The sequence below is a fragment of the Anomaloglossus baeobatrachus genome, chromosome 5, assembly GCF_048569485.1.
Source record: "Anomaloglossus baeobatrachus isolate aAnoBae1 chromosome 5, aAnoBae1.hap1, whole genome shotgun sequence".
NCBI classification, from domain to species: Eukaryota; Metazoa; Chordata; class Amphibia; order Anura; family Aromobatidae; genus Anomaloglossus; species Anomaloglossus baeobatrachus.
Window position 1 is genome coordinate 81,070,705 of NC_134357.1, and position 16,542 is coordinate 81,087,246.

A 16,542-nucleotide genomic window follows, 5' to 3' on the forward strand; every position below is an offset into this window, starting at 1 on the left:
CTGTGTATCTAATCCTATCCTGTGTGATACTGTCTGCAGAGCCGTGTATCTAATCCTATCCTGTGTGATACTGTCTGCTGAGCTGTGTATCTAATCCTATCCTGTGTGATACTCCTGCTGTCCTTGGTGACACTTTAGGGTAAGTTCACACAGTGCGTTTTTCGCGGCGTTTTTGCGCAGTTTTCGGGTGCGTTTTTGCTCAGAAAACTGCATGACTTTGCTTCCCCAGCAAAGTCTAAAAGTTTTCATTTTTGCTGTCTGCACACAGGGTTTTTTTTCAGCTGCGTTTTTGTGGTGCCACAAAAACGCAGCATGTCAATTATTCCCGCGTTTTTCACTGCGCTTTTCATCCATTGAGTGCAATGGGATGTTGAAAGACGCAATGAGAAACGCAAATAGCTGCGTTTTGGTGCGTTTTAGTGCGTTTCTAAGACCAAAAACGCAGCTATAAACGCAGGAGGTGGGTAGTAAAGTGACGTGTACAGGAAGAGGATTCCTTCTGTCAGTAAACACAGAAGCGTGAATCCTCCCGGTACCGTCACCGCCGCTTCCACCTCCCGTCCTGTGCATGTATGCTGCCGTGCGGCGCCATGTCTGGGCGGGAGGTGGAAGCGGCTGCGAAAACAAAAGTGAACAGTAGAAAAAAAAAAAAAAAGTTATACTCACCTGTCTGCAGTCTCCCGGTGCCATGCCCGCTCCCATATCCTCCTACCGGTACCGCCGCTCCGGGTGTGTGCAGTCTCCCCGGGTACGTATGCCTGCAGGATGCAGGACCTAGCGATGGATCACCTGATGCAGTCACCTGACGCATCAGCTGATCGTAAGTATCGCGGTGACGCGGGCGCCCGGCCGGTTTAACCTATCAGCAGATGCGTCAGGAGACTTCATCCCTGATTACCGGCAGCTGCTGCAGCGATCGGACAGGATCAGACTCCCGCCCCATCGCTGCAGGAGCTGCCGGTAATCAGCACATAAGTGAGTATTTTTTTTTGCACTGATGCATCAGCTGATTGTATAAAAGCCGTTTATACAATCAGCTGATGTGTGATGTGCTTCACATCCTGGAACCTGACACATCATCTGATCGCTTTGCCTTCCAGCAAACCGATCAGATGATATTGGATCCGGATTGGACGGCGCGGGACCCTTGACCCAGGATTACTGCGGAGGGGGGTTCTTTATTTCAATAAAGATGGAGTCACTAATTGTGTTGTGTTTTATTTCTAATAAAAATATTTTTCTGTGTGTTGTGTTTTTTTTTTTTTATCTTTACTAGAAATTCATGGTGGCAATGTCTGATATTGGCGTGACACCATGAATTTCGGGCTTAGGGCCATTATACAGCTAGCCCTAACCCCATTATTACCCAGCGAGCCAACCGGCATCAGGGCAGCTGGAAGAGTTGGATACAGCGCCAGAAGATGGCGCTTCTATGAAAGCGCCATTTTCTGGGGTGGCTGCGGGACTGCAATTCACAGTGGGGGTGCCCAGAAAGCATGGGCACCCTGCACTGTGGATTCCAATCCCCAGCTGCCTAGTTGTACCCGGCTGGACTCAAAAATTGGGCGAAGCTCACGTCCATTTTTTTTTTTAAATTATTTCATGAAATTCATGAAATAAAAAAAAAAAAAAAAAGGGCTTCCCTATATTTATGGTTCCCAGCCGGGTACAAATAGGCAGCTGGGGGTTGGGGGCAGCCCGTACCTGCCTGCTGTACCCGGCTAGCATACAAAAATATGGCGAAGCCCACATCCATTTTTTTTGTTTGGGGGGGGCAAAGAAATCCTGCATACAGTCGTGGAAGGAAGATGCTGAGCCTTGTAGTTCGACAGCTGCTGTCTGCTCTCCTGCATACACTATTGGATGGAGGATGCTGAGCCTTGTAGTTCGACAGCTGCTGTCTGCTCTCCTGCATACACTATTGGATGGAGGATACTGAGCCTTGTAGGTCTGCTCCCCCTGACTCTCCCTCAAGCATACAGTCCTGGATGGAGCATGCTGAGCCTTGTAGTTCTGCAGCTGCTGTCTGCTCTCCTGCATACACTATTGGATGGAGCATGCTGAGCCTTGTAGTTCTGCAGCTGTCTGCTCTTCTGCATACACTAGTGGAAAATGAAGAACACATTGAAGAAGGAAATGACATCAGACCTTTTTTTTTTTGTTCACTGATAAAAAACGCATAAAGACGAAGTGAGCAAAAACGCAGCAAAATGCAGCAAAAAAACCGCACCAAATCGCGGCAAAACGCGTGCGTTTTTGACGCGTTTTTTTGACGCGGGTGCGTTTTTGTGCGTTTTTTGCCGCAAACTATGCACAAAAACGCAGCGTCAAAAAAACGCAGTGTGTGAACCTAGCCTAAAGGTCCAGTCACACTAAGCAACTTACCAGCGATCCCAACAACGATAGGGATCGCTGGTAAGTTGCTAGGAGGTTGCTGGTGAGCTGTCACACTGCGACGCTCCAGCGATCCCACCAGCAACCTGACCTGGCAGGGATCGCTGGAGCGTGGCTACACGAGTTGCTGGTGAGCTCACCAGCAACCAGTGACCAGCCCCCAGTCTCCTAGTTACAGCACACATCAGGTTAATTAACCCGATGTATGCTGCAGCTAAATGTGCACAGAGCAGGGAGCAGCGCACACTGAGCGCTGGCTCCTTGCTCTCCTAGTTACAGCACACATCGGGTTAATTGCCTGATGTGTGCTGCAGCTATCTGTGCACAGAGCAGGAGCCGGCAGCACAGGCAGTGAGAGGGAGGAGGCTGGTATCAAAGGTAAATATCGGGTAACCAAGGACAGGGCTTCTTGGTTACCCGATGTTTACATTAGTTACCAGCCTCCGCAGAAGCTGGCTCCCTGCTCACTGCACATTAGTTGTTGCTGTCTCGCTGTCACACACAGCGATCTGTGCTTCACAGCAGGACAGCAACAACTAAAAAATGGCCCAGGACATTCAGCAACAACCAACGACCTCACAGCAGGGGCCAGGTTGTTGCTGGATGTCACACACAGCAACATCGCTAGCAACGTCACAAAAGTTGTTCGTTACCAGCGATGTTGCTAGCGATGTTGCTTAGTGTGACGGGGCCTTTAGGCATTTCTGGTCACCATGAAAATGGCTGTGCATTGTGTCCCTACATGTCATTCTCTGTTATCTGTTGTAAACACTCAGATTAGGAGGGGGGAGGCGACATCACACACAGGAGAGCAGACTCCGCCCACTTAACGGCAGGCTGTAATGTGAGCTTTTTATTCAGTAGGATTTCAGAAGCTGCTCCCCCTAGTGTTTAACAGTGGAAAATATCAAACTTTTTAATTTTTTTTTTGCACAATTAAAAAAAAAAATATTTAAACAAAACATTTAAACATTATTACTTTACATTTTTTTCAGTTAGTATTATTTTTTTTTGACGATACCTTCCCTTTAACTCTCATAAGCATGGAGGACACTAGAGCATCACAGGAGTCGCTGGTCCTCTTCCATCCTCCATGATGACCTCATAGAGGACCTGCATTTCCGATATAAAATAATGTACTATAGTATTTTTTGTACTATCCCACCTAGAAATGTATGAATAAATTAACCACTGGGTGTTGTTATTCCTCTTGTCTTGTGTATCCTTACTGATTGACAATATCAAATCAATGTTAGACTAAGACCATCTTTAGGAGAGTATAGTAACCCCATTAAGATGTTCATTAATTCATACTTACATAAGTGATAACAGAGGAATGACACAAACCAGAAATGTGATGGGGTGCTCCACCCCCTTTTTTTTAAAGTGACCAGTGGGATGGGACCTTTTTAAATGGAGAGGTAACTGTTCTTTCAAAAAACGTTTCAGAATCGGCATCATCTCTAACTAGCTGTAGTACCCGGGCGTTGCCTGGGATGGTAACTGTCTCTCTGTATCTCTTCCAGTCTCTGTCTGTCTCTGTCTGTCTTTCCTTGTCTGTCTCTGTGTCTATCTCTCTGTCTGTCTCTGTATCAGTCTCTATATTTGTGTGTCTGTCTCTATCTCTGTCTGTGTCTATTTCGGTGTCTGTCTCTCTCTTTCTCTCTCTCGCTCTATCTCTGTGTCAGTCTCTCTCCCTCTCTGTCTGTCTCTCTCCCCGGCTTTTTTTTTCCCTATCTGTCTGTCTCTTTCCCTGTGCGCCTCTTTCTCTGTCTGTGCCGGTCTGCATGTCTGTCTGTCCTCTCAATCTGTGTCTGTCTCTCTACCGACATCATATTACCTCAGACATAAGCTTCTTATACTATGAATGTCCTTTGTTTCTATAGCAACCAATCATAGCTCCTATTAATAGCCTGTAGCTCACAGCTCCATTCACTTTAATGGAGGCATGTTTTTTGTAAAGCACAGGGTTACATTTTCTTGTCAAAACATAGTCTATGACGTTCCCTGAGTCACATGGGGTGTCTGAAAAATTTTGTGATTGTACATGCAACGGTGCGGATTCATTTAGCGGACACACACACACACACACACACACACACACACACACACACACACACACACACACTCTCAGCTTTATATATTAGATTTGTAATCTGCTGGTGGGAGGAAACCAGTCCAGTTGCTTTGTTGTCTTCTTAATGGATAAAGCAAGAGATGAAGGGGTTAAATCTGCGCTGCCATGTATAGTAAAGAAGGATCCTGGAGCGATCAGTTTCATGATTTTATTATTCTACGGGTTTCGGAGTCTTGCGCCTTTTTAGGACAAAAATCACTGATGCTCCTTCAGGACACATTTACATCAGTGATTTTTGTCCTGAAGGAGCAATACTCCAAAACGCGTAGAACTATAAAATCACAATACTGAGACTTCCGGCTCCTGCGCTGATCATGTAGGACACAGGACGCCTGAGCTCTGTCATTCCCTGCAGCTCTGACATATATACCGGACATCCCACCAGCCTCCCCCGCTCCATACCACCGGTGAGTGAAGTTGCTGAATGCAGGGATGTTCATGGGGAGCCGTGGAGATAATCACTTGAAACAGCGCGGTGAACTTCGCTCTCCCCCTCCCTCTCAAGATCTGGCAGCATGATAAAGATGGCGCCGGAGCCTGCCCTGCACTAACATCAGATCTGTACACAGAGAGCAGGACACAGCTTACCTTGCACTCACTCCCCCAGCACTAAACAGTTAACCGGCAGCAGAATAATAAATCTCCTGGAGTCCTGATAAGATATCAGCTGCAAACAACGCTACTGACAAGTTCTGCAAAGAGCAGAGTTAAAACGCCGGGAATCCCTGGGCCCTTCCCCCATCTTGTCCAGACCTGTGCTTAACAAGCAGGTGCTGAATCTCTAGGCATACAGAATCAGTGCAAAGCTCTGGAGAAAGTGAAAGAAGCTGAAGGAGGGAAGTTTAAACATACATCCCTGCAAAGTTTCAGGACAGTGAGAATTCATATAACTCTGGCAGGGGGGAGAAAGGGGTGAAAGTAAGAATAAACAAAAGGGGGAGCAGAATCAAGATTTGTCTGACAACCCACACTAAATCAGTGTCAAAACTTGCGTCCCTTCATTCACTATTTGATGGAAAGATACCTGCTGCGTAGCAGCTCCAAAACACAAAATCCTCATACATCCAGCGTACAGTGTGAAAAAAAGATTGTGACTGCCCATACAGAATTAAGTGTCCCTCGGTCACCTGAGAATACTCATCAGATGGAGATGGAGGATTCCACGGGGACCCCGGATGTATTCAAAACAGTGGAGGGTATGGATTATAAGCGTCTGGCTGATGAAGTCGCCAATCGTTTGCTACCTGACATCTCCGCTACAATTAAAGCATCAATAGCAAAAGCTCTCAGTGCCATACAGAACCAACTTGATGAGACGGTGGAACAGGTTGCGGCTATGGAAACCAAAATGTCGACGTTAGAGGAGGACTTCAGCTCTGACCACACTACAGTCATGCGTCTGGCCAAGGAGAATCTGATCCTGAGAGACCGTGTGGACGATCTGGAGAACCGCTCCAGAAGAAGCAATTTGCGCATTGTCGGCCTGCCTAAAACATACCCGGTTGGTGAGCTACGTACATTGTGTGAATCCACTATTCCTACAACCCTGGGAGTAGCAGGAAGGAGAAAAGTGGAAAGGGTGCACCGCATTGGTCCGCCAAGGAGAGGTGATGAGAGTGAAAATAACAGACGCCCAAGACAAGTTATAATGAAATACTTGGACTTCTCCGATAAACAGGAAATATTACAGGCATACAAGAAATTGAAACATCCCTTGGAGGTGAAAGGCTCGCGCATCTTGCTCTTCGAGGATTTTTCTGCGGAGGTCACACGGCAGCGGAGGGCATTCTCATACATATGCTCTGCCTTATTTAAGAGAAATATACGCTTCCAGTTAAAGTACCCGGCAACGTTGATTATCAGACATCAGGATGGATCCTACAATTCTTTCTCAAGTCCAAAGGAGGCAGAGGCCTTTATTGAGCGGATCAACAGTCCTCGTGACCTCAGGAATTCTCCAGGACAAGGGCGCAACGACTCACCGAACCAGAGAGTGACCAAAGGGAGCTCTGTGAAGCTCGCTACAGCTTCCCCGAAGGACCGGAGACAACAAAACAAGGAACTTAAGGGAACCTGAGACAAATAGACAAATGTCGGATGTATGAAGTTCAAGGTGGGACACCTGTTTTTGATTTAGGCTGGAGAAGCCGCAGTGGAAAAAGTTCAAGAAATCTGAGGCGGAGGAAAGGAAAGAGAACCTTTTTTTTTTTTTTTTTTTTTTTTTTTCTTCCTTCTCTCTTTCTTTGTAGGTGGGACACTCCTTTATATTGGTGAAATGCTATACAAGTATAAGGTTGACTGAGCTTGGAAGATGATCAGAAAAAAGTGAAGTCTGAGTATTATGGTATAGTTGGGGGGGGGAGGGGAGGGAGATGTTTGAAATGTTTGGGGATTTTGGATTCAAGTGAAGTAGCAAAGATTTTACACAGAGTTATTATTATTACTACTACTCTCGTTATTGCAAGTGAGCACTATGTTCAATTGTCTAATTGGTTGAATTTTTTTTTGGCAAAGGAGGGCAGCAAAAACATGGTAAACGAAAGGCAGGATTTCCATTTATTACATGCACTTTATGAGAATAGTCACCTGGAATGTTAAGGGGTTACGTTCCCCCCAAAAAAGAATTAAGATATTACGCCACCTTAATCGCCTCAAACCGGACATTGCGCTCCTTCAGGAAACTCATCTGGAAGGTTCAGACATGCAGAGGATGGGGAAATTGTGGGTTGGAGGAGTCTATGGGTCATCTTCAGTTAAAAGGAAAGCAGGGGTTATTACATTAGTAAGTAGGAGATTACAACATCAAGTCCTGGAAACATATGCGGACACGGAAGGTAGGGTTCAGATGGTCTCAGTGGAGATACCTGGAGGAATTTATAAAATCTTTAATATTTATGCCCCGAACGAAAACAACAAATCATTCTTTCAACGACTTGAGGCCAAAATTTTAGAACATGCCCATTTTAATCTAATAATTGGGGGGGATTTCAACTCGGTGGTATCTGTGCTAGAGGACAGGAAGGCCCCCCAAATGTACCGCGCGGCCATGATAAAGTTATGCGTCCTCTGTTAAATGCCACGGCCTTATGGTATGCGTGGAGACTACTGCACCCTCAGGATAGGGAATTTACGCACTATTCACATGCTAATAGCTCCTGGTCTCGCATTGACTACTTCCTTATTTCAGGGAACCTGGTACGTGCGCTCCACTCAGCTACTATCCAGGATTTGGTGATTTCTGACCATGCCCCGGTGGTGCTAGACCTAGCAAACATTTATCCCAGAGGAACGGACTATCTGTGGCGATATCCTTCCTTCCTTAAAGATAACGAAGATTTTTCCTTGAAATTAAAGGGATGGTGGACGGAATTTATGGTACATAATGATCAACATAAAGACACACCTATGTTATTATGGGATACGGCGAAGGCAGTATTAGGGGCAGAACGATAGCACATGTTTCCTATTTGAAGAAAAAGGCTCATCTTAAATTTACTGAAACCTCCCATAAATTGAGGGAAGCATATACTTCTTTTCAAAAGCATCCTGATGGGGACCATAGAGATAGATGGGTAATAGCCCAAAGAGCTTTTAATGAGTGGGCGGAAAAACGGGAACAAATGGCTAGGTCAATGCAAGAAGCTACATTACATCGCTTTGGAAATAAAGCAGGGAAAATACTGGCCAACTTAGCGAAAAATAGGACTATAACTCAGGGACCCATGCAAATAAAAAATCAAAAGGGGGAGATACACAAAAACCCTAAGACAATAATTGAGACTTTAGGCACGTATTATAGAAACCTTTATTCGTCGGAAAAGGGAGACAAATTTCCTGATAATAATCTTTTATCTAAAGTGACACTACCTCGACTCACAGAAGAGCATCGCACTTTTCTGAATGCTAAAATTACGGGGGAAGAAGTATTGGGGACAATCAACTCCATGCATAATTATAAAGCCCCTGGCCCTGACGGATTTACGGGAGAATTCTATAAAACAGTAAAGGAAGAGATCTTACCTACATTACTAGAACTGTATAATAGCATACTAGACGGTAATGCGTCTTTCCAAAATAATAACCGGGCATATATAAAATTGATCCCTAAACAGGGGAAGGACCCGAAGGATCCGGGTTCGTATAGGCCCATATCACTTATCAACCTAGATATGAAGATAATGTCAAAGATTATGGCGAATCGTCTAGCTATAATTCTTCCCCAACTGATTTCCCCAGCACAGGCCGGTTTCATTCAGAAAAGATCAGGGACACTAAATATTAGAAAAGTTCTTCTTGTCCTGGATAGGGTTAACCTTCGGCCTCTGAAAGGAGAATCTCCCGCTTTGCTTACAATAGATGCCGAGAAAGCCTTTGACAATATTGAGTGGTCATGGCTTTATAGAGTTCTAGATGAAATGCGTTTTTCGGGGTCATTTTATACCTACATTAGAGAAATTTACACAAATCCGAAGGCTCAAGTTTACATTCCAGGATATCTGTCAGCCCCTTTTCCGTTACTGAAAGGAACCAGACAGGGTTGCCCCCTTTCCCCATTACTTTTTAATCTGGCTCTGGAACCATTGGTACGATTGTTATCTACACATAGCACCTTCCAGGGTATTTCTGTAAATAATAGACAAATTCAGTCAGCTTTTTTTGCAGATGACATTTTGCTTTTCCTTTCGAATCCAGCTCAGCAGGTCCCCGAGATTTTACAAATTTTGCGAGAGTTTGGAGCGTATTCAGGCTTCAAGATTAATGCGTCAAAGTGCGAGCTCCTATACCTGGGAGGGACAAATGTTCAAACACGGGAGCAGAACCCTTTTGAAGGAATTACAGTGGCTAAGTCATATATCACATACCTGGGAGTTAAAATAGGTAAGGTTCCGGCAACCCTTTATAGTCTAAACTATCCACCCCTTCTGAGCCAAATAGAGCAAGATCTTAAAAGATGGCACGACCTTCCATTGAACATAATTGGTAGAGTCCACCTAATTAAGATGATGTCGATATCAAAATTAATGTATCATCTTCAAACACTTCCCCTGCTTCTCAAGCATAAAGATATTGTCCAGCTAAATAGAGCTTTTTCACACTTCATTTGGAGGGGGAAACGCCCTCGTATAGGGCTTAAGAAGTTGATGGCATCTAAGGTTCATGGAGGTCTGAGTTTGCCGAACATTCGGGGTTACAATATAGCCTGTTTGACTAGATATATACTGGATTGGATTAAAGGCTCTAGGCATTATTCAGCGTTGGAGCTTGAGAGAGACTATGCACAACCTTGGGATCTGGTGGCATTGCTTCATACTAGGCAGGCTAATATCCCAGTGAAAATCAAGCACTCTTCCTTATTTAAAGACACGATTGCAGCGTGGAAGGCGTTGAGGAAAAACTACAAACTTCCCCATAAAATATCCAAATACTTGCCTATATGGGGGAATCCAGAGTTTGTGCAGGGGACAAGCAATAAGCTGTTTGAAGAGTGGAAGGTGAGGGGTATAAGGACTGTTGCTCATCTCTTGCACACCTCAGAGCCTAGATGGTTGAGTAGAGATGAAATTATAGCGCAGTATGGCCTGGGGCCTAACCAAGTAATCCAATATGACCAAGTGAGATATAGTATTATGACTCAGTTGCATGATGTGACCCAGGAGGTAGTATTTAACTCTTTTGATTGTCTGGTAAAGAACTCAATAACTTCATCATCTATCTCTTTTCTTTATGGAGCCATGCGTGATCTATTAATAGGACAGCACCCGGAAGGTTTATTTAAATCTTGGGAGAAACAATTTGAGGACCCGTCTATGGGGGTAAAAATTAGGGGAGGGTGGAATGCTCTTCGTAAATCAATTTTAAATGAGAATTGGCGAGAAACCCAATTTAGAATTATGCACAAGGCAATTTATGGTTTTAATCTCCCTCCATCAGCAACAAAGCCAGACAGGATTACGTATTGCCCTAAGTGTAAGAGTAGTGGAACTGATCTCCTTCACGGGTTGTGGTCCTGCCCCCATTTGAGTCCATTATGGTCACAGATCAAAAGTTGTATACAAAAGGTGTGGGGTCTTGAAGTTCGGCTCTCACCTGGGTTCGCTATTTTTCACCATTGGGAGGAGGGGAACGATACCAAAGGGAAGATGACTAACCCACCCAGACTTATACATGTGATACTTCTGGCAGCCAAGAGAGCGATACTAAAAAATTGGTTGGAGTCTAGGGTCCCCGCGATTGAAGAGATCTTGGGTCAGCTCATGCATCTTCTTGAAATAGAAGGATTGGATGCAGAAAGGAGGGCGGATAGAATACGACAGCACTTTAACAAATGGAAGAAATTCATACTGGCCTATTGTACTCGGGAGGAGATAGTCAGGATTATGTCACCTTTCAAAGACACAGTCTGGTATCATACTGAAAAATTGAAGGATACATTGGATGGCTTGGAGGTGGGGGAGGAAAGGCCGAAAGCTGACTAAAAGGAGAGGGGGAAATAACCGATTTGAGTGGGACTTCTTTATTATATGTCATTACCATGTTCACAAGGGTTCAATGGGGGGAATGATAAGAATGATGGGTTAAGGGGTCGCTGCTTTCCTTTGCTTTATCTTGCCATGTTACGGTTATTGATTTTAAAAATTGGTATGGAATTTGGGATGATCAAATATGACAATGTAATGTTGAATTTACAATGCTGAATTCGCTTATGCCAGTGTTATGTTATTGAAAAATTTGAATAAAAATATAGTTTAAAAAAAAAAATCACAATACTGATCGATCCTGGATCTTCATTACTATACACAGCAGCGCGGATTTAACCCTTTCTTCTGCTTTATCCATTTTGAGTTTACACTGGGTCTGCAGCAGCCATCGTCAACAGCTATATACAGTTAGGTCCAGAAATATTTGGACAGTGACACAATTTTCGCGAGTTGGGCTCTGCATGCCACCACATTGGATTTGAAATGAAACCTCTACAACAGAATTCAAGTGCAGATTGTAACGTTTAATTTGAAGGTTTGAACAAAAATATCTGATAGAAATTGTAGGAATTGTACACATTTCTTTACAAACACTCCACATTTTAGGAGGTCAAAAGTAATTGGACAAATAAACCAAACCCAAACAAAATATTTTTATTTTCAATATTTTGTTGCGAATCCTTTGGAGGCAATCACTGCCTTAAGTCTGGAACCCATGGACATCACCAAACGCTGGGTTTCCTCCTCCTTAATGCTTTGCAAGGCCTTTACAACCGCAGTCTTCAGGTCTTGCTTGTTTGTGGGTCTTTCCGTCTTAAGTCTGGATTTGAGCAAGTGAAATGCATGCTCAATTGGGTTAAGATCTGGTGATTGACTTGGCCATTGCAGAATGTTCCACTTTTTTGCACTCATGAACTCCTGGGTAGCTTTGGCTGTATGCTTGGGGTCATTGTCCATCTGTACTATGAAGCGCCGTCCGATCAACTTTGCGGCATTTGGCTGAATCTGGGTTGAAAGTATATCCCGGTACACTTCAGAATTCATCCGGCTACTCTTGTCTGCTGTTATGTCATCAATAAACACAAGTGACCCAGTGCCATTGAATGCCATGCATGCCCATGCCATCACGTTGCCTCCACCATGTTTTACAGAGGATGTGGTGTGCCTTGGATCATGTGCCGTTCCCTTTCTTCTCCAAACTTTTTTCTTCCCATCATTCTGGTACAGGTTGATCTTGGTCTCATCTGTCCATAGAATACTTTTCCAGAACTGAGCTGGCTTCATGAGGTGTTTTTCAGCAAATTTAACTATGGCCTGTCTATTTTTGGAATTGATGAATGGTGTGCATCTAGATGTGAACCCTTTGTATTTACTTTCATGGAGTCTTCTCTTTACTGTTGACTTAGAGACAGATACACCTACTTCACTGAGAGTGTTCTGGACTTCAGTTGATGTTGTGAACGGGTTCTTCTTCACCAAAGAAAGTATGCGGCGATCATCCACCACTGTTGTCATCCGTGGACGCCCAGGCCTTTTTGAGTTCCCAAGCTCACCAGTCAATTCCTTTTTTCTCAGAATGTACCTGACTGTTGATTTTGCTACTCCAAGCATGTCTGCTATCTCTCTGATGGATTTTTTCTTTTTTTTCAGCCTCAGGATGTTCTGCTTCACCTCAATTGAGAGTTCCTTAGACTGCATGTTGTCTGGTCACAGCAACAGCTTCCAAATGCAAAACCACACACCTGTAATCAACCCCAGACCTTTTAACTACTTCATTGATTACAGGTTAATGAGGGAGACGCCTTCAGAGTTAATTGCAGCCCTTAGAGTCCCTTGTCCAATTACTTTTGGTCCCTTGAAAAAGAGGAGGCTATGCATTACAGAGCTATGATTCCTAAACCCTTTCTCCGATTTGGATGTGAAAACTCTCATATTGCAGCTGGGAGTGTGCACTTTCAGCCCATATTATATATATAATTGTATTTCTGAACATGTTTTTGTAAACAGCTAAAATAACAAAACTTGTGTCACTGTCCAAATATTTCTGGATTTAACTGTACCTTTGTAGTTGTGACTTGCACAACTATCCTAGGTGAGAAATTCTCTGTACTTTCTATCCTTTTTGAGATAAGACTCTCTATTGTGCCTTTTTGACTTTTCAGCATTCACTACTCTGATGTCTTCTATACACAGCTCAGATAGGGATTCCTACTGTTTTATTTTTCTTAGTAATCATAGAGAGAAGCCACATCATAGAGAAAATTATACACAAGTCCTGATCAGTGTAGATCTTAATCCAGCTCTGAGGGGAGGTAAAAGACTTGTCTGAAAGCTCAGCACAATCTTTTTGTTTTTCTCTCTGTTTCTCAATCTGCTCATCTTTAGGCCTTGTGCCCACGCTGCGTTTTTTTATGCGGATTTTGACACAGATTTTCAGAAATCTGCAGCAAAATCTGCATGTCTATGAGAATGCAGGAGTGCTGTGCCCACGTTGCTTATTTTTCCCTTGCATATTTAGTGCAAATTTCTTGTTTTCTGCACCGAGTCTGCACCAAATACGCAAGGGAAAAATACTCAACGTGGGCACAGCACTTCTGAATTCTCATAGGCTTTGCTGGTTTCACAATGGACATGCAGATTTTGCTGAAGAAAAAACAAAAAAGCTAGCACTAAATGTGCACTACAGCACTAAAAAATTCCAACTGTACTGATTATAAATATGAGATTTTTAGCAAAAAATTGCAATTTCTTGAGCCACCCCGCCACTCCACGGCAATCTCTGTAGGGGCAGTCCTAACACTAAAATATTTTTATAAAATGTGCCAAACGGCTTCACATATGAAATAGCAGAACTGCTCTCAGCAGCACTCACCTCGTCTATTTCAATCCCGTACCCATGACTGAATCATGGCTGTGGGCGGGACAGGCCCAGGCAAATGCTGCATGAAGTAAATAGCCTGTGGACAGGGCCTGATGACTGAATGTGAACAGTCACCAATCGCCAAAATCTAGACAGGTGGAATACATCCCAAATTGGGGTGCATAGCAAGGTGGGGGTCAGCCACCGACCAATTCAATGAAGAAAAAACAAAAAAGCTAGCACTAAATGTGTACTACAGCACTAAAAAATTCCAACTGTACTGATTATAAATATGAGATTTTTGGCAAAAAATTGCAATTTCTTGAGCCACTCCGCCACTCCACGGCAATCTCTGTAGGGGCAGTCCTAACACTAAAATATTTTTATAAAATGTGCCAAACGGCCTCACATATGAAATTGCAGAACTGCTCTCAGCAGCACTCACCTGGTCTATTTCAATCCCGGAATTTTTAGTGCTGAAGTGCACATTTAGTGCTGGCTTTTTGTTTTTTCTTCATTGACTTGGTCGGTGGCTGACCCCCACCCTGCTATGCACCCCAATTTGGGATGTATTCCACCTGTCTAGATTTTGGCGGTTGGTGACTGTTCACATTCAGTCATCAGGCCTTGTCCACAGGCTATTTACTTCATGCAGCATTTGCTTGGACCTGTCCCGCCCACAGCCATGACTCAGTCATGGGAACGGGATTGAAATAGACCAGGTGAGTGCTGCTAAGAGTAGTTCTACTATTCATATGTGAGGCCGTAGGGCAAATTTTATAAAAATATTTTAGTGTAGGACTGCCTCAAATGAGATTTGCCGTGACGTGGCGGGGTAGCTCAAGAAATTGCAATTTTTTGCCAAAAATCTCAAAATTTTTATAATAAGTACAGTTTGGAATTTTTAGTGCTGAAGTGCACATTTAGTGCTGGCTTTTTGTTTTTTCTTCATTGAATTGGTCGGTGGCTGACCCCCACCCTGCTATGCACCTCAATTTGGAATGTATTCCACCTGTCTAGATTTTGGCGGTTGGTGACAGATTTTTAAAAATCTGCGTCAAAATCCGCAGCGTGGGCACTGGGCCTTAGTCTTTCTCGCGCCCTTCTTTCTCTATGGAATGTAATTGGAGGTGTATCCTGAGACCTTTCTGTGCTGGCAAGTTTGTCTTGTGTTGAGCAAGACCAAGTTGAACAGTTTTTGCAGAGTGAATGGTGAGCTCAAGATGCAGAGCCGAGGGGAAGACGTGGCTCATAAGTGGACAGTGTGGCTGAATCTTTGATAAGATATAACACAAAGTTTTTTGTTTTCGCTTGTACTATTGATTTATGAAAATTTTGTTGAAAGTACAGTTCCCCATTTAGATAAAGTGCTGCTTACTAGTCTAGGTGCCCGCTCTGGCATTCACTGCCAAGACTGGAAGTGATGACATCCTGCCTATATAGTGACGACTCCGCTGCCGGCACCAGTGATTGGTAGCATTGTCAGGTGACTTCCAGTGCTGGCAGAGACCATCGGAGCAACATCCCACTCAATGCTTTATTTTAAAACAATCCCTTCCGTTTTCAAAAAGTGTTGGAAAATCTCTTTATAAATATCCGTCATATTGTTCCTTGGGAAATGCAATAAACTGAACTTTTACACCTAATTATTTTGCTGCAGGTCTTGGGAGATTTCATTTTTTCTCAACATTTAATAATTTTTATTTTTCTATTTTCTTCCACCAGAGAGATCGCTTTCACCCGAGAGTTGCAGAAAAGTGTGTCAGACTTGTGCTATTACTACATGGGCTTTTATATTCACAACTGTCCGAAGATGAGATACAAGGTGAGCAGTGTTTTTTTACTGTTTTTTTGTTTTTTTTTCCTCCCCTTCAAAAACTACTTTTTGCTGTGCTTCACCATTCCTTACATCAGAGGTCCCATGCAGGTTTGCTGCACAAATGTATACAACTCCACCCTCTAATGTAAATGTGGCTTAAGCCCCTTATACACGTCAGTGATTCCAGTATGTATAACATCCGTTTTCATACGTACCGGAGAACTGGACATACACAGACCTATTAAAATCATTGGGTCTGCACACACATCAGTGTTATTACAAGGACCGTGTTTCCATATGGATCACACGCGATCTGTGTATTTGCACGGAGACAAGTCCATTTTTCTCTGGCAGCCTTGATGTCACACAGACCACACAGTGATCCTTGTGACATCAGTGTGACACATACTAGAGAAAACACGTGTCTGTGAAATAAAAATATTTTCTATACTTCCCTGTCTCCAGCACTGCTGTCTTTGGCGCTGCTGTAACTTGCTTCTGGGTCCCTTTCATTATGCTCATGAATATTCACTGCACCACGGACCCGGAAGCAGTGGCACCGAGGACAGCAGCACTATGGACAGGTAAATATAGAAGTTCATGCTGTCTGTGTTCTATCTGGACGTCACACAGATAGCACAGGGACAACACATGTGCCAAAATCACGGCACACGGATGGGCCATACGCACCTTCAACACAGCCGTGCAAAACACAAACGTTTTTCATAGACGTGATGGGGGCCTTATAGAGAGAAATCCATGCTCTGGTCACCAAAATATACCTTCTGTTCTGTTGAGGAAATTTCTCCTAAACTGATTGGATGTCCCAGAGCGAGAGACCCTACTTATTAGC

The 16,542-nt window shown here is 43.7% G+C and overlaps 1 protein-coding gene across 4 annotated transcripts in view; it reads left to right on the top strand.

Moving 5' to 3' along the window:
* The window catches only part of ATE1 (arginyltransferase 1), a 188,355-nt gene that overhangs the window by 149,112 nt on the left and 22,701 nt on the right, over window positions 1–16,542 (top strand). For all 4 annotated transcript variants that reach the window (XM_075348636.1, XM_075348637.1, XM_075348638.1 and 1 more), the window contains exon 10: window positions 15,596–15,695. In XM_075348636.1, coding sequence (XP_075204751.1) covers window positions 15,596–15,695 — 100 coding nt within the window. The remainder of the gene's footprint in view (window positions 1–15,595; window positions 15,696–16,542) is intronic.